Source organism: Coturnix japonica, chromosome 2, assembly GCF_001577835.2.
Source record: "Coturnix japonica isolate 7356 chromosome 2, Coturnix japonica 2.1, whole genome shotgun sequence".
NCBI classification, from domain to species: Eukaryota; Metazoa; Chordata; class Aves; order Galliformes; family Phasianidae; genus Coturnix; species Coturnix japonica.
This window is the reverse complement of record NC_029517.1, coordinates 70,746,878-70,765,839: the sequence shown is the minus strand read 5'-3', so window position 1 is coordinate 70,765,839 and position 18,962 is coordinate 70,746,878. Positions and strand designations below refer to the sequence as shown.

The window sequence follows — 18,962 nt, the reverse complement described above, 5'->3', positions numbered from 1 at the left end:
CACTTCAAGATGTCTTGTGGCACCCATGACAGCTTTTGTGATTGAACTGTTGCCACTCCTTCTCTATTTATCAGGATGACTTCTGCAGCATTCTCCATCTACCTTGGTTTGTTCCCTTCCCTTCCCCTCTTGCTCCTTGTCACCTTTCATTGTTCTTCCATCTAGACTTTCCATTCTTTTCCAGTTTTCTTCTGACACTTTTTCTTCTCTCTTGGGTCTATGTGGCCCTTCCTTCATTTTGTCTGACTTGTTTGTTTTCTTTCCATCTTGTTTCTTAGTCTTTCCCCTAGTAGTCCTTTCTGTCACACACTGCTTCACCAGGATGCTGGAGACGAGTTCAACTCTCATTTCTGTCCCAGCTTTTCTGTTTGACTTTGGACAGTTTTTGGGGCCTAGACACATTTTGCTGTCATTGCGGAGCAAGGAGGACAGAGATGTGTAACTGTAGCTTGTTCAGCCTTCTTAAGTGGATACTACCACCTCTGAAATTCCATTTGTAGGTGCTGAGAGTATGTCACCAAACAGCTGTAGAAATGCTTATATTGCCAAGGCTCTAGTGGAACTGCTGAATTGGGGATGAAAAGAAAGACAGAACCTCTTCTAGTTTACCTATCTGGTTATCACAAGTCTTCCTTCTTTAATCAGACTAGGAGCAAAGTAGGACATGCTGTTTTTTTGGCTTTTTTTTCCTCCTTTTTTTACTCAACACTATGTAGCTTTGCAATAGGTAGTGACATGTGCTGTGATTTTGAAGACTTGTCTTTCCAAGCAGCTGCATCAGCTGTATGCCAGATTTCTCTATAAAGTAACTTCCTTCTATAAAGTAACTTCCTAGATCTGATCATTGTTGCTTTGCTGTCAACGCACATAATAACTGTCCTGAGGAAAGAAAGGTCGTCCTGTTTCTTATTTGCAGAGATTTTATAGGATCTAAAGGCTGATTACTTGCACAACGGGAGATAAAATTGCAGTCCCTAATAAGAAGTGAGAACCCTTGTTGATGTTACTGCGCATTGATGAATCACAGTTGCCAGAATGTGCTAACACCAGTGGGGAATGTAGGTGATGGCAAACCTTGTTTGCCCCTTTCTCTGAGCACATGGTGTTTCTTAGAGTTTGCTTTTAGAAAGGTGAATGCATTGAAAAACATCAAGTGGGTAAATAGTTCTAGACAATAGGTAAGCCATGTTGCTTAACTCACTGAAGGGTAGAATATAAGTTTACTGATGCACTGCTTGGAGTGACTGGAATAGGATAGACATTTCAGGGCTTTGCATTTTCTTTGTACCTTAGGAACTAGCTATACTCAGTAGAATTCTGACTTTAAGATTAGAGTCAAAATTCAAAAGGCTGGTGCTAAGAAGTACTTGCTTTGTCAATTTCAAAATGCAAAGGACCACAATGATGTGTCAGTTAAGTAAATGAATAAATTAGGTGCTTAGAAACAAAGAGAATAGATGAGGTTAACAATCAAAGTAGGGAGAAGGAAGAAAAAGCATTATATTATGACACACAGTTCCTTTATTTTCTGTATATGTATAAAGATGAATGAGTTGTTAAAGCTGTCTGTAGTGGAAATGCTAAGTCACAACCTGAAACAGTGATGGAGCACCTGATGGGAAGTCAGGGCCAACCCAGGGTAGCTCAGGTGCAGGCAGTGTACCTGAGAGAGTGGAAGGAGTGGAGCAAGGATCTACCCCTTCCTAGACCTCATTTAAGGGTTGGCAGTGGAGGCAAGGGTGTCTCTTGCTGGAGATCCTTGCATATATAAGGCCTTTTGAGGATAAACAGCTCTTTTCCTTCATTTAGAAGGCTGCTGCATTTGGACTCATTCTCATTGGCTGTACCTGAAGATTTTGCTATCTTGCTGTTATTGAGATGCTTTCCATCCCATTATAGCATTACACTATGGCAGCTTTTCCTTTTCTTTACTGTTCTCATGCTTCCTATCAGTAAATGGGACTGCATTTTGTGAAGTAAAATTCTAGGAGTACCTTTTGTAGTCTCTGTTGTGATATTCAGATGCTGGCAATCTGTAATAGCATGAAATCTCCTTAGAAATAGGGTATTTCCTTAGAAATAGAGTATTTTCTTTGAAACTTCCTGCTGCAGTAGTATAAGCTGAAGAAAAATAGTTTTTCATTGTTTCGCAAGTATCATGTGTATATTGCTTCCAGTTTCTTTTAAATTCTATTGTATCCATGACAGAAGTCACAGGCACACGCATACAAGCCTGTCACCAGAGTTACAGTATTTTGTTAGAGACAGTGATACTTCAAAATAATAATAAAAAAGAAGAGAGAAAAATTATTTTGAAGGCAAACTTAGGGAGGCATAAATCCTCTCTGCTCCTAATATCAATCTATTCCATTTAAGAGGCCCCATAGATATAATAAATACATTAGATGCAGTAGGCACCAGTATTCTAACAGTCCTATCATCTGACTTTGCTTAGGGCAGCTTGAGATGGTTCACTGCTTTGTCTGTTTGTTTTGTTTTTTTAAACACTAGCCACCCCTCTTATCAGGCTGTTATCAGGCTCCAGGTGCTCCCTTTTCCAGTAAAGGTCACAAGGCTTTGGGGAATTCGGAGCTTGAAGCAGTCTAGGTTCTCTCAAGATTTCATAGGTCTGTCTTTACAGTTGTGAAGCTGAAGAAGAGGTAAAGTGCCCCTCTTGAAGAAGCTCCATAGAAATGCACTTGCAGTTAAAGTTTTCATTTACTCCTTCAGCTTGTAGCCAAAAACAGTGCTCGAAGAATTTCTTTTAGCCTCTGCGTATTTCCTTTCTCCATTAGACTGTTCCTCGCTTTTCCTCTTGCAGTCCATTCTGTGCTCTTCTGCGGATCCTTCTCTTTCCCCTTCTATCCTGAATTGCTGAATATGACCCTGCTTTAAAATAATCAGGTAATAAGAGATGACACTGTTCTATGTGTAGGATACTTCACTCTATATGAAACATAAAACCAGAGATGATTAATGACTCAAGGTGGTCTGTTTTTACACAGTAGCAAAATCTTAAAAATTCTAATATCTTCTGGTCGCCTGAACACAGAATTACAGAATGCTTGAGGCTGATAGAAGCCTCTAGAAGTCATCTGGTCCAACTCCCCTGCTCAATGAGGAACACGTAGAGCAGGTTTTCCATGGCCGTGTCCAGATAGAATGAAAAATATCCTTGTAAAAGGTAATGAGCCTCTCAGTAAAACTTTGCTCCATCTCTTTAGTGAAACAGTGTTTAGTGTGGCTTGGAGAACCAAGAACATAGCTGGAAATAAACACTCTCTGATTTGTACTTGCTAGCACACAAAGCAGTACAGTGACATTTTGGACGTTAGAGTGCCCTTTAATCCTTTGCTGCTGTCATCTCCTACTCAGCAGAGCGATAGAGTATACCAAAACTTGACTGTAAGGTTTGAACCTACCTTCTGTTCCTTTTGCTCTTTAGAGCTCTTTTGCTTCAGTGTGGCCAGGACACTGACAGTGACCATCTCTGTCTTTGACATTTCTAGTTACTCTGGGGCACAGGAGGTCAGAACTTGCTCTTGCATGAGGAGCGTGTTTAATCTACAATGTTTTAGGAACTATTTTGGGTTGACATGAATGTGTAGTCTAAGGGAAGTTCTCTTTTTAGTAATGTACTCTATGTTAGTAGAGATGGCAATATAAGTTCAGAATGAAGACTTACAAAAATGCTATTTATTGCAATTTATAGTGGTTTCTAAAATGTCTTGCTTTTCCTTCTCTTAGAGCAGTGTATAGAAACTGACTAATGATTTGGAGACAGGGATATGAAATATTGCATCAGTGAGATTTTTTTGCTTATTTTTTATTTTTAAACCACTATGCATTTTTGGACTATTGCCTATAAAATGATGCAAGAAATACCCGACATAACATATCTGCTTGTGTGGATCTGAATAACTCACGGCATGGGTAATAGTGATTAATGAGGTCTGCAAACTGCTGCTGATGAGATCTTGCACAGGAACACATGAGCAGGAAATATGTTGGCCTTTCATTAGCTGCCTGCTTCCACTTGTAAATATATATGTATATTTTAATTTGCATGCAAAAAGTGTAAATATTTGTCTGATACAGAGTAGCAGTGTTAACAATGTTTACTTTTTCAAAGGTATTTTCTTGATGCTGCCTTTCATCAGGTTAAATATTTGTAAATTATTTAGGAAATTTCTATTGACTTTCACTTCTAGTACCAAAATGCAAGACAAATGTGTCCTAATGTATGCCTAATTCAATTCCTTGTCATTTTCTTTAGAATTTTGGACTTTGTATGCTCTTACAACTTTCCTGTTTCTCAGCTAATGTCATTTTTCTTCACTTGCTTTGACGCATTTCAGACTTAAGTACTTTTTTTTTCTTCTTTCTTTGTTATTGATGGTACAAATGTTTTGGACATTTGTCTTCTGTACTCTAATGTTTGTACAGAGTTAAATAATTCTTCCATTTATGATTTTCTTAGATCCTCAGACTTTTTTCCTTTTCTGAAACTAACTACTGGGTATCTTCTGTGAATGAAATATGGTCTTCTTTTAGCTACTTGTTTTCCTTAGAGAACTCAGCTGTTTTGAAAGTGATATGATTTCTTACTTCACCTGAAGACTGTCCTTGAAGATCTTATGATTTCTCTGATGTGGCTCTTTTCCATTGCAGCCTTCAGTTTAGGTTTAGCGTCTTCCACTAGTGGCCCTGTTGAAAAGCAGGAATGAGTTTAGAGTGCTTTGCATGCAAGATATTGGTCTCCTGGAGAGGTGACAGAAGGTTGTGTAGGACTCATATAGTAGCTTTTAATTATGGTCAGCTTTTCTTTGCAGGACTATGTGCTTTTGTAAATGCAGATGTGCAATTTCATCTGTAATTACTCTTACACAGTGTACTGTGTTTATGTTTTGCTCATGTCCTGGTTCAAAGTGTTACTGATTTGTTGCCTGAGATTTTTCTAGATGCATAAGGGTTACTATGCGAAGTCCAAGAGGGTACTGTCAATGGCTATAGGAATACAAGTGATTGAATGTTATTTTAATTGCTCCCAACCTTTCCTTATGCTGAAGGAACTTGGGATCTAGGATTTTGTTCATGCTCTCTATTTCCTTTCCTTTCTCCCAGTGGTATAGCATGCTATTTATTATTAAAAAGGAAAACTAATTGAGAATAATGGGAAGTTGAAATCTTCCCTAAAAGGAATAGTGAGTCTGCTCAGAAACCTACTGAGAAGCAAATTTGAGTGCACTTCAGTAGTTCTGCCACACAGAGTCGCAATTGGACTTCACTTATTTCCTCTTTTCCCATTGTAGGTGAAGGGATTTACAGAGCTAGTGAAAAGCAGTCTGAAATGTGGGGGGCAGCTGAAGTTCAAGAAGATGAAGACACTCGTGTAGAAGTTCCATTGGACCAGGTATTGTTCAAACTTTAAAGAAACAACTTATTCTTCACAGGTTATTTGTGTTCTTTACTCAATTTTGTTCAGGATCACAAAATTTCTTTGCAAATGATTATATACTATTTTGACATATTATATAATATTATTTTTATATATTATGTTATCACATGTGCAGCTTCATTTATGGGAACTTCAGCAAATTTTACTTTTTCTTTCAGTTACTTTTTTGTTGTACAATGGCTTCAGAACTGATCTGAGAACACTTAAAGGGTCTCGGGGAATCTCAACTGCTTACTGAGCAGATTCACCCAGATTGTAGTCCCTTTGTATTGGTGGAATAGTATAAGAAACAAGGTCAGAATTCCTGTGGTCCTGAATCAAGAGTGTGCCTGGATTTGTCAGATCTTTTTCCAAGCTACCAGCACAGTCTTCTCTTGAAATAATCAGGCATTTAATTAGAAAGATTTTTCATCAAGACTGTTCTGGTTCCTGACACAAGGAATGCTGGATCTCTCTTTTCACAAAGAATACCTGCCTAGACTTCAGAGGGTTGTATGCTAAACACCACTGGGACATCACCCCTGTTAATCGTGGTCGTCCTTATGAGGTGCTGTGATAATTAGGTTGCGTTGGGTTGTACCTATAGTACTGAAAGTGGGGGTGAACATATCTCCTGTCACCTCCATCTGTATTTCTTATGTTTCTTAGTACATTGTGCCCTAGTCCTGACTGTGCAATAATCAAATTAGGAAATAATTAGCCTGTTCATCAGCCTCAGAAAGTGCATAAAACTTTCCTTGGGGGTAGCATGAAACTTTTGATAGTGTACATTGGGTTGTTAGGTATCAGATTTTAGGTTGACTGTGATTCTTACAAAATTCAAGATGAAAACCGAACTTCTCCAAAGGGATACTATTGAACGAGTAAGAACTCTGTCCTCTCTGCAGCTGCTCTTGACTGTTTGCCACAGCTACAGAATGGTGACCGTTACTAGAGAGAGGAAAGCAGCTGATAGTGCACTGCCACTTCTGTATTTGGTGAGAGCAGCTGTATTCACACAGTCGCCAATACCTGGTGCCGTTATTCTTGCCGTGCTGGAGATTTGCTGAGGCCCATGTGTAGTCCACAGATGGAAATATTTTTGAGTTGCTACTGGCTGATTTTTTGCTATCTGAGCTGCTTCTGCAAGGAAGTGTGCATATGTGAGGTAAAAAAGCAAAATTCAGGCATGTATGCTATTAATAATTTGGTGAGTTTGGTGGTTTTTTTAAAATATATTTATTTTCAGAAAAGCAAAACAAAGCTCCCCAATTGTTTGAGAATTCAGGTCACAGTTTATTTCACGATTTAAAACTTCATGTTTCCAAGGTAATCTGGCAAGAAGCCAGGTCCTTCTTAATTACATCGAGTAGTCTTTATCCCCCGACAACTGTGATTACTCAGCCTTTAAAAACATTTAGCACTTTGCAAGTTCATGTTCTTATTAATTAACACTTTAAATTTTTTCATCTCTGTGATATAAAAGATTTATAGCTTTTTCTCATCTGGACTGCAGTTTTTGTTATGTGCTAGAAGTATGGAAAAGGACAGTCAGCCAGGGCACTACTATCTTGCTTAATGCATAAATATTTACATGCCAGTTTTCACTGCAATGCTGACAGTTCTGATACGCTATCATTTCCATCCCCCACATAAATTAGGTGGTGAAAAGAGAGCTTAGTTGTTGTGTTTTTTCTCCTATGCACCTTCTCTATCTTGCCATTTAAAGTACGTGGTTGAACAAATGCCAGATTAGCCATTAACTAAAGTCAGTGTAAGACTGGCTAGACACCTGCTTATGTCCTGTTCTGTGAAAGGCTGTTTGCCAGTTGTGAATGCATTAGAAGGAGTTGCTGTGTTCCAGACAAGCTGACAGTTGTAATTGAGCATCAAAGAGAGGAAAAAAAAGAATCTTTTGCCTAAACCCAAACCGCATCCTTCTGTTCTGTGCTCTGTACAAGACTTCAGCCCCTGAATTAAAAAGTGGATAGTTTCACCTTTTAACATACAAACTCATTCTAGGTTGGCTATTTACATCCTGGTAGCAGCATCCATGGAGACTGATGACAGACTCTGAAACCAACTGTGGAAATAGTAAGGGATCAGTGTAGTTCTACCGCAACATTTGGTGAGGAGGGAGGAAACAATAGAAGTTTTGTATTTAAAATGCTGATTAAATATGCTGCTTTGAGTTTGCTGTTCATAATATAGATATACTCAAAGTAGCTTTCTTTGAGAGAAACTTTTCCAATTAATGTAGTTTTGGATCAAACTACTACTTTTTCTTTATTTACGTAAGTTGTGAAATACAGAAGCAGCATTTAGTAGCAGTAGTATTGAAACAACGCTGGAAGTTTCCATTGATTTATCAGTTTCCATGTGGTCTCTAATAATAAGCCCTCTGGAGGTGCTGTAAATATGTGAGTAATGAGATACAAAGTTGTCCAGTGCATGATCCCTTCAAAGAATTCAGGCATGCTGCTGTGCCAGTCTTTTTTGCCTTGGGGGATGTGAATCTAACCATTAAGATCTAAGTGATGTTGAATGAATCTGAACTGTTTTTGTTTTGATTCTATTTTCACCTCTAGACTCATCGTCCAACCTCCCACTCTCTTTCTGTGTGTATTTGTAAAAATCACTGAACGTTAAGTTTGTCTAATGAGCCCTGACTTCGGGGGCTGTTGTAGATGTTCACACTTCGGGTTCTTTCACTATACATTTGCTTTCTATTATTCCAAATGTGTATACTGATTCCTGATGCCACTCATTATTCTTAATTTCCTGGGCTGTGAAGTGATGTGAAATTGAGGATTTCCCTTTGGTGTTCTCTCTCTAGGGACAGTTCATCAGTAGCAGTACATTTGCACCTTTCATTTACAATTTCTATTATGGGGTATACATTTTTGCTTTAGAGACACGAGATTTGCCTCAGTGAACAGAACAAAATGCTCATATTCCTGCTGAAAGCAAAATGTGAAAGTTTGCATTGATTAAACATTAAAACAGACTGACTGCTTGAAGATATGTTCCTTGATTAAAAACCAACTGTTGGAGGGCCTGGGTTTTTTGGAGTGAAAGGCTGCAAGTGCTATTCCACTGTAAAATTGGTGTTGATAGAGCTTTGATAAAAGTTTTCTCTCTCTGTGCACCTGTCCTGAAAAAAAATAGGTGTTTTTCATTCACTTAACTTCAGTTAGACTTTTGGGAGCTATGATCTTATGAGAAATTATACTCTGTGGACTCAGGTCTCCATTTCTAGCATTAAAGTAGCGTATCTGCACCATAATGATGTTGGAGTTTAAGGCTCTTTATTGTATTTTTTTCACCCAGAAACAACAGCGCATTCGTTATGTGTGAAATGTAGGACTGATAGACCCTCAGCTATTCATTTGCTTGCTTTTAAGTACTTGAGTTTTGTAAATGATGTGGAAGAGGACTGTTGTCACTTAGCAACCTGGTTCCTGGTTCAGGAACAAAATGTTTTGATTTTGGAATCTATGCTGTGCAGTTCCAAAGCATTCTTGACTCCCTTGGAAGAAGGGCAGATCTGTTCTGGAGATGATCAGTGCAATTAGCTTTGAGCATTCCTGATGCTGCATTCATGAGGTGTATTCATGCTGGTATTTGTGACCATTAAGCTTTCTGTTGTCTATCTCATTGTTTGTCTGTTGTGACTATTAGCCAAGTAAATATTTCCAAATGGTTTCAATAAAGGAAAATAATGTTTTACTTTAATAGTATAAAACACTTTGTCTTAAATGATTTGTGATACTGCACTTTTTAGTATTCTAGTATCAATCAAGTACAAGCCTACCGAGAGACTGCATTAGTGTTCTTAGAGGACAAGAAGTCAAATGCTTCCATGTCTAAAGGTTTCCTAACTTATTCCTTTTGAATGACAATGGCAATTGGTAGTATAGTTCCTAATGAATGATAGCATGATGATTGTAACTAGAATACGTATCCTTTTTTAAGTGCTCTGGTATTGCTGAGATTAAAAATATCATTGAACAATTGTACTTAAACATAAAGTGAAATTTGGCTCCAGTTAGTTTGATGCACTACTTCAGTTGTTCTATATGCTTTTGATTGATTGTACCTTTGAATAAAAATATGCAATTCTTTTCTTAGTTAGCCTTTTTATTGATTGTCCATGGCAGGTGAAGAATTATACTTAGAAATATGAAAATACGATGTGAAAGGAAGTTAATTCTGTAATTTCAAATAAGTGACTGCAATGGCTTCTTCATTTAAAAGTTGCAGCCAGCTGTACAAGAAAGTGTGGCACTCCCTATTTTCTTGCTGTCATAAATAAGGCAGAATACAAGTCTGATTATCAATAATTCTTGTTGCTGGAAGAATGATGTTAGTCTATCACAGTCATTGAAAAAGTACCCTTTTCTGTAAGTCATTTAGTTCTCTATGGAAATTTCCTCAAGGAATAAGCAGATAATCACCTCACACTATTCCAGTCCTAGATTTAATGCAGTGAGGTTCAAGTTGTCATGTGTCCATAACACAAAAAACAACAGCATTGAAGTAACACGGGAACACTTAGTCTCTCTTACAGTATGTACGTATTTAGTTGTCTTGTGCTACAACTGGCCGCATGCTTGTAATGTAAATTTTATATGTGCTGTTTGCTCGCTATTGTGATCCTGGAGTTTGGTGCATCAGTGTGTTGATACATGTACTTGATATTCATGTTTGTTTACTTGGACCATAGGCCTCAGTCACCCAGAACTAGCTGCCCTCCTGTATTTGAAATGGCCTGTATGTCTACAAGAATCCCAGATGTAATGCATAACTTCTTGTGAGCAAGCACATTGGCTCAAAGCCTGACTCAGATGCAAAGAGGAGCAGCCCCTCACATCTTTCTTAGCCATCCCGCCAATGCATTACATATGGAAGAAGCTCTTACTGTGAATATTCTTGCTGTTTGGAAGGTGACTTATGAGAAGCTAAAAAATAAGATGTGGAATGATAATGATAAACTCATTGCTGACTTCTAGGAGTGAGTCTTACAGTTACTGTAAGGATATGTGTATCTGACTCATCATACCTGTTTGGATTTCAGTATGGCCATCCTGCTTTATCCTGACTGTGAGAACAAAATTGGAAGTAACTTTGATATAAACATATTGACATTTTGTGTAGCAGTAGCTGTTTGGTTTACTAGAGGCTGTCAGATTCAGTGAAAAGGTTCTTATTGACACCAGGGGACCCTGAACTGAGACCTGTTCCAAAAAGATATTCATATTTATTAATATTTTCTTTACCTCCTTTCCTCAAGTTCACTAAAATCACTGGAACTGGTAGTAATGCATCTGCAGTATTTATAAGCTTTGAACCATAAAAATCTTTTCCCCCTTTTCTGTTTTCTTCCCTATGTATGTATAAGACCATAAACAATTCAAGGCCAGGTTGGATGGGGCCCTGGGCAGCCTGATCTAGTAATTGCAGAAGTTTGGTGGCCCTGCCAGGCAGGGGGGCTGGAACTTCATGATCCTTGAGATCCCTTCCAACCCAGGTCATTCTGTGATTCTGTGATTCTGTCTCCATAAATATGAGAATAAAATAACTTTCGCTAGGTATTTCTCTTTCTCAGAGAAGACAACATACTTATTATTCATAATTATTAGATCAGCAAGATTTCAGTACTAAGCGTCAGGCTTTTTATGTAAAGAGCAATGTGTGATTTGGTGGATGGGTTGGACTTAAGTTCTTTCCTAACTGTTCTGACTTCAGTCTGCAGCTCATTCTGAAATGCATGGTCTGTGGTCATCCTCATTTTGAAACCTATCTTGGTTTTCTTGTTCAACAGGAGTGATACTGTATTTTAGATGACCAGGCAGGTCATTTCTTCCACACCCATAATGCAGTGTAACTTGAAATGAGATTAGATGAAGAAAGCATTTCCCTTTCCAGATCTTACCTGTAAATGTGACTTCTGTGATTTTTGTCCATTTTGCAGTTTGAAAATTTGCCTATGAGCTTCCAGTGGGGTTCTGGCTATTGCTCAGTACTCTGTGTTTCACTTAGTTTAGACCTATGTCTATTTTAGACAGGATGAAGTCTATTAGATATAGCCATTATTTGTAATGTCATAGCAAGCAGCTGTCTTTAATCAAAATGCTTGCTTTTAAATATAGGTATCTGGTGCATTTAATTTGTCCAGCCCGCTTTTGCTTGAATCAGAGCTCAAAGCTGCTAATTTCCATTGTGCACTGAAAATAAATCAGTAGCTCACAGGTGATGAATCAGTGGGTAGACTAAATCTACATTTTCTTTCCTTATGTGCTGGTAGTTATGAGTTGGCTCAAGTCTCCTTTGCTTGGCAGCTTCTTTGAAAGTGTCTGTAAAGACCTGGCTTGTTTAATTTTTCATTTCAGAATCAACAAGGCTTGTTTTATATTGAGAGACATTTAGGAAGGCTTAAATAAAAATCATACAGAAACCTTCAGAGAGCTTAAGAAGCTATTATTTATACTGTCAGGCAATGATGTAGTATTTCTAGTAATTTCTCATTCTATGGATTATTACAGTGAAATAACTTGTCCTTCTTGATGTTGGAATATTTCGCACAGGCATAGTGAAATAATCTTACATTGCTACGTGAATATCAAAGCAAAAGCAGGGTGTCTCATCCAAAGGCTTCAATCAATTGCTGGTGTTCTTGAAGTGGCTCTTACTAATATGCCAAAGATAATGAGAGAATTATTTTTGAAATAAAACTGTTAGTGAGAGAAAGAGACAGAACTTACATGCTGTAGGATAAACCTGCCTGCCTAAAGGAGCTGCTAATGATAGGAGAATTCCCAATACGTTTGATTAAAAGAGGATCTATCTTTTTCTCTCAGATTTCTTGCTTTAGATTTAGTCTGATGAAGCAGTGTGGGAGGAAGATACAATTTCATTCCCTTGGGACTTGTGCTCAAGTTTGAATGAAAATAAAGGGTAAAAGTACTTAAGACACCTTGTCAGGAGGGGCACTGGTTCACTGAGTTGTCAGGTGAACTTTGAAAGTTGAAACTAGAAGATAAATGCAAAAAAAAATAGACAGCATTTGCGTCTCTCCAGGTTGTCACAAAATCCATCTATCCAATCTATCCATCTCCTCTCTCTTGCTGCTTTTCTGTGGATGCATAGAAGATGAGTTGTGACCAGACTGGTTGGTATGGTATTGTCTGGTTTGTAGGTAAAACTTCAGAACACTTTGTGGGCTAATGATACTATTTTATTTTAGTATTTTATTTCATAGAAAAAAATATGTACCAGATGCCAGAATATTAGATCGAATTAGCTGGTGCAAAATATCTGTTGCTGGGATAATTCCAGCTCAGTCCAGTTGTTTTAGTACAGTCAAATAGTGTAGCCCAGTGTGATGCATCTAAATTTCATTAATACACTGTTTGTGTAGAATGAGAGTGCAATATGAGGTGTCAACAGGAGCATCATTTTTCTCTCAATGAAGATAAAGATCACGTTAGCATACTTACTCCCTAGTAATGAAGTAATCATGATTTTGATGTCTTTTATGTTTCAGAATTGCCTTGGAGGATTCTGTTTAAAAGTGCCTCACAATATTGCTGCTTTTCCTTTCAGAGGCCAGCAGAAACTGTAGATGAAGAGGAAAATGCAGAAGAGGAAGTTGACAGAGGAGAGGAGGAAGCACATAAACAGAATGAAGAACATCCAGAAGTAAATGGAGAGGACAGTGGGGAAACTGTTATGAAAAGTAACAGAGGAGAAGAAGATGAGATTAAATTAAGTGGGAATTATGAGTACAAAATAGAAGAAACAGAGAATGTTTACCAGGCAGAGGAAGAGGAGCTCACCCATTTAAATGGCAAGATAAATGAAAAAAATGGTGGGGGGATGGAGCAGATGAACAGCCATGATGATCTTCAGCATGAAGAGGACGTAGAAGAGGATTATGCTGGCAGTCAGAACCAGGTAAGCATCATTCAATTTGTTTGTCTTAATTTACTGTTCCTTCTATTTGGCAGCTGCAGCTTTAGGCTTCTTCTCAGCTAGATGGTGTCTCACTCTAGATAAGAGAGACCGTAATAGAAGTGAATATGTGGGAAAAGTCATTTCTTCCTAGATTGGTAACATTGTAAATTACGTTATATGCCCTCCAATTGAGAAAGTAGATGTTTCTCACTATTCAATGAACCGGCATATCCTACATTCCCGAGTATGCTGAGCTCTCAAAAAAAGAAATGTTGCAGTTTCCTGAAAAGCATAATCATTTTGCACTTCCTCACTATGTTATCCTTAGGACAGTGCAAGAAGATGTATTCATGAAGACACAGAGCCTTGTTATTTTTATTTATTTTTATTTTTTGCTGAATTGACTTTCACAGAAGTTGCATTTCATTAACAGAACTTGCTATTACTATGTTGAAGCTTCATTTCTTTTTCTAAGAAATAGGATGGTACAATGGAAATGAGTAAGTTCTTGAGGGCAAAGTGCTTTAGTCAGGTTGAAATCAAATATCCTGTTAATTCTGTGGAGCTGGTAACATGCTGTTACCTTAGTTGGAGGCATGCAGCCCAGAACCAAGCCTTGAATGTCAGATGCACAGAACACAGGAAATGGAGTCTTTTACTTAATAGAAAAAAATCCAGATCTAAGAAGACCTGCATTCTGATTTTTCAGCTCCTATAGGAGCTGAACAAATTGCTGCATATTTTCTGCCCATAGACTGCTGAAAAAAAGACCCTTCCTCTATTTCTGGGGTCACTGGGAATGGTTTCTCACTTCCTTGCAATTAGGCTTTCTTCTGTTCCTATATTACATACAGAAACATTTCTCAAGGAAGTTAGGAGAACTGAGTAACAAATTGGGTTGGATTTTTATTTTGTTTGCCTCAGATTTATTCTATATTTGACACAGTAATGGATTTTTTTTGTTTTATTTTTAGAGAAGCTGAAGTCATTTATGTCAATGGAGAAAGTGAGTGTACATTCATTTTAAAAGGATACATGGGTAACTGGATGTTTGACCATGTAGGGGTTTTTCAACCTCTAATTTGAGTGCTTTCTCCTTTGGAAGGCATATAATCTAATGCTAAACAAAAATGTTAATTTGACCACTATCAGAAAACATTTGTGTGTGTGTGTGTGTGTGTGTGTGTGTGTTAAGAATTCCTCGTGGAATTTTTAGTACAAAATGATTACACAGTTGAAATTAAGTGAGATCTGTTAACTTCATCAAGTAACTATCCTTTTTTTTTCTAGGTTGATTCTCATGATGAAAAAACATCCAGAAATCCAAGAGTGACAATCACTAGCCCACAGGAAAGTGAAAAAAAAGGACCAGAGCATTGACTATGGTGCAGTTGCATAGATATAAAGGAAATAAAATCAATGGGAAAGTAAATACTATAATACTTACAAGCATGTTATTTTATGTGATTCATAACTTAAAATGGAGAGATAGATTGAGTACCCACACATTAAGTCTTGAGATGACAATAGCATATGGAATAATAGGACATAAACATTTAGCTCTACTAAATACCCTTTAATAATTTTCACAAGATGTAACTTTCTGATGGATTTTGAGAGAAAAAATGTAATGCTACTGTATAGTAATATTAGAAACATTAGAAATAAACTCTTTTATGGTATAGGATGGTTATCAGTAGCAGTCAACTATACAAATGACATCTGTCAAGAACAAGTTAAATGTCAAAACTTCTTTGTGGGTTTGTTGAGAAAAGAGAAATAATTTGTGACATTTAAGGACACAATTTAAGTAGTTTTTTTCCCACTGAAATTCCATATTATGTACTTTATTTCCAGGCGTAACTTTAAGATAGAAATAGAATGCATTGCTCACCTAAAGGACAAGAAATAAGATGTACTATGAGTCCTAATATTACTGGATAGTGGCTTTCAGTATACTATTTGGTATCATTTTTATTTTTGCATTCCTAAATAGCACCTTTTAATCATTGTGAAGATAGCCTACAATGCTGCAGCTTGTTCACACTCACAACAGTAGGTTTTGTTGGTTGTCCTGCACCAGTTCACTAAGCGGTGATTGGTTATTATAATGAAAAAAGAATAAAGCATAGGTATGCAGCAGGTCAGGCATGGAGCAGAGCAGTTTGATTGCACTTCAGTTCAAGTGAAGTCTAATTTATTAACAAAAAGAACCCCAAACTGAAGAGGCCCAGATTCAGACTGAAATTAGCATGAAATCATTGTTATCAATGGAGACATTTTACTATGAAACATACTAATATAAGATTACTAGTCTACTGTAAAATTCAGCAGCTGTTGTTGTGTTTATGGATCCCTCACATAGCCTTAATGCTTGAAAGTGTATTATCATCTTTTTGAGTTAGCAGGTTCCTGATAGGCTGTGGCTTAATTTGCATTAGAAAATAAGCCATTGATCCTCAGTATTAGCTCTCTTAATGACATCAACACCATTACTCTCACAGTTTCTCTGTTAGAAATAGCAATTATTTGTAGATCGTGAAATACAGCATATGAGCATAACTTCATTAATTATACAAAATATATAGTGGGTTTCCTTATCATTATTGCTGGTAAATTATGACAATGAGAAATTAAATGTCATTTTTGTTGATTTCATGCTATTAAGACCAAAATTACATCCAGGAACAAATTGAACTTGAAGCACTGTTTGAAGGAAGTGTAGAAAAATTATTGTGACTGAAACTCAAAGAAATATCTGCACTTTTCTAGCAACTATTAAATATGCTTTTCCAATGGGGAAGAAATACTTAGAGATCCTTGAGTGTGCTCCTGAGCACAGGCAATTTGAATTTAAAATAACCTTAAAAAACACAGGAACAAGGTTAGAATGGTTTGCTCTGCTGTAACTGTGAAATATCTGAGTTTTACATGTCCTTTATTGAACTGTCTGACAAAGTAGAGGAATGTTACCTATGTATTCTGTTCAAAATAAGATCCTAATCTAGCCAAGCTTTTAAGCAAGGGTCTTTTTATTTGATGCATTTTAAGATGATTCTTGAAGATAAGCAGAACTACAACCAACTGACTAACAACAAAATAAACCCAAAACAGTATGAATAAAATAACTACAAGCCCTAATGAGGAAAGCGATACATTGTAATCCTTTAGGTACTTTTATAGGTAATCTTGCAGTGGAATTGCATATGGAGCAGCATTAAAAGCCATCAAACAATGCATAACTAGCCAGACCAAGAAGCTCTATGTCAGCATACCTTCTTGCAGAGCCCACCAAGGGAAAATGGCTAGCACTCCATCCTCACTCATTTAGAGCTTAATAGCTCAGTGGTAAGTGTGGTCCTCAGCATGCTTAAGAATTAAGACAAATTACAGTGATCTTCTATTGACACTACTATGAAGAGTTGTTGGCTTGAAGTTAACGGTGTACCCAAACTGTACATGTTGTAGACTCTACATGTTGTCATCTTATTGTAGGTAAAGTCCTGAGCAGCATCTAACATTGATCTTCATCCTCAGAAATTTAAAACTAAATTGACTAACAAACAAATCTGATAAAGAGAATTAATGTGGAAAACTTTTTCCTCAAAATGTTGTACTTAAAAAAAATACATATATAAAATTAGAGGAAGCACAGTTTTGTGTAGAGACTGTTTTCTATTCACAACTTCTGTCTGCTGATTGTTTCTCTCATTTCTTCCCTTTTCTGCCAAAGTTCAGTATCCTCGATGCTTAAAGACCTACGAATATCATTAAGAGTTATTTAAAAACTTAAAGTAAATTATAGGGAACTGCAATGTGATAATTGTCTTTCATGGGAACATGAAAGTCCCAGTGAGAGTTACTCAGCCTTTAAAATGTTTTCCTCTGTGCTGTTTGTCTTGTAAGAAAGACAGAATAACAAACTGGACTTTAGGGAGAGATACAGCCATTTCATCATTCACTCTTATAGCTCTGAAAACATCTACTTTGTGTCTGATTCTCTTGTACAGAGAAAATTAATTTATGCATAACCGTTCTGGTGTTAACAGAAATTAATTGAGGAGCGTATGTGTGGCCTTTGCTAAATATATTTTTCTGTATGTGAATTTGCTGTGATGGCTTAAATCAGTTTTACATAAGAAATATTTCTTTTTCTTAAGCTTATATGGTGTTACTTTAAGCTTCTATGCAACATTATTATTTTTATTTTAAGGTATTTTCTTTCTCTTGGCGTTATTTTAAAAAACAATTAGCTGATGTAATTTAAATTAGCAATTAAATGAGAAGTAGCACACAGGCACTTCTGCTTTTGTCTCAAATCGAGGCCAGTTTGACCTTAATTTTAGCTTTGGATGGCTGATGTTATTTACAAACATAGCCATTTTTTCAGCCGTTAGGATTCTTCTATCACTAGAACTTCAAAAAAGTCAGATTTTGTAGTTATGGTATTGTAACCATGGAAGAAAGCGTGCTGATAATTCATCTCTTATTATAGTCTACAAATAAATGTATTAATTCCTAATTTCAGCAAAGCTCTAAAGCATATACTTAAACCCTGTAGAGATGCAGTTTTCATCAAATTTTATTTAATGCTTCAGCGATCTCACATATCAGAGTCAAAATAACATTAATTTCCTGAAAGAAAAGGGTGAAAATAGAGAATGCATTCCTTTCTCTGCCTTAGTCTCATCTAAATAAACTTGCATGCAGAAAAAAAAAACACCAATATGTAAGCATTAATTGAAAATACTGAGAAAAGGAGAGTTGCTTAATTATTCAAAAGGGACACTGAAAGAACTATTTGATAATACATAAAGATTTCTACGCATCAAAAACATGTTAATTCATGTCTGTAGTTAACAAACTTTCAAAGGCACAGGTTTTCAGGTACTATTCTTCTGTAAGAATTGTTTGCCCGCCTGTTCATTCTCATTTTCTGTATTCCTGTTGTTGTATTCCCACTGATATTCAAGTGAAGCAGGTGAAATCAAGCCCCTAACCCAAGTGTTATCTGGAAAATCAATTTTAAAGGCATTTACTTTTTCTAAACTCCAATTTCAAGCACCTGACTTCACAGGCAGGCAAAACTTTAGCTGGCACCTGCAAAAGGCAGTCTGCTTTAAGTAACATCAGGTAGCTCCCTTTACCTCAGTCAGGTGCCTTTTTGGTTTTTTAACAAGTGCATAACTTGTAAAGGTGGCTTGTAATGAAGATCTCTATGGTAAAATGGCGAAGTGCTTTTGTTAACAAGAAGCGTGTAGGTATATAGAGTTGAGTGCTTTTCTCTACAGCAGCACTTGTAATTTCTGGTTTTCTCCTTAGTCTCTTTGTAAAGGAACATAAGATACATGAGGCCTACTAAGGGTTGTGGAAAAAAGGTAGAGTCTGACTGCTGGATACTTGTATTGTTGCAGCTCCGATAGATGGGAATGGGAATCCACATCATTTCTTGGTTAGAGACTGTCAGTGAAAAGTGAACATCCTGGGAAAAACCTTTGTGCTTTCCCTTACTGGTGTCTTACTGTAAACAGGAATTAACTTGTTAAACCAAGGGCTGGGATTTGTGTCT

General features: G+C 37.0%; 1 protein-coding gene across 4 annotated transcripts in view; it reads left to right on the top strand.

The window, feature by feature from the left end:
• The window catches only part of DCDC2 (doublecortin domain containing 2), a 48,753-nt gene extending 31,328 nt beyond the window's left edge, over positions 1–17,425 (top strand). For 3 of the 4 annotated variants that reach the window (XM_032442510.1, XM_015854766.2, XM_032442511.1), the window contains 3 exons: positions 5,313–5,413; positions 13,043–13,393; positions 14,684–17,425. In XM_032442510.1, coding sequence (XP_032298401.1) covers positions 5,313–5,413; positions 13,043–13,393; positions 14,684–14,773 — 542 coding nt within the window. In that variant the 3' untranslated portion in view covers positions 14,774–17,425. Of the gene's footprint in view, positions 1–5,312; positions 5,414–13,042; positions 13,394–14,367; positions 14,400–14,683 lie in introns of all 4 variants that reach the window. The other variant, XM_032442512.1, reaches the window with a different exon arrangement.
• The last annotated feature ends 1,537 nt before the right edge of the window (positions 17,426–18,962 follow it).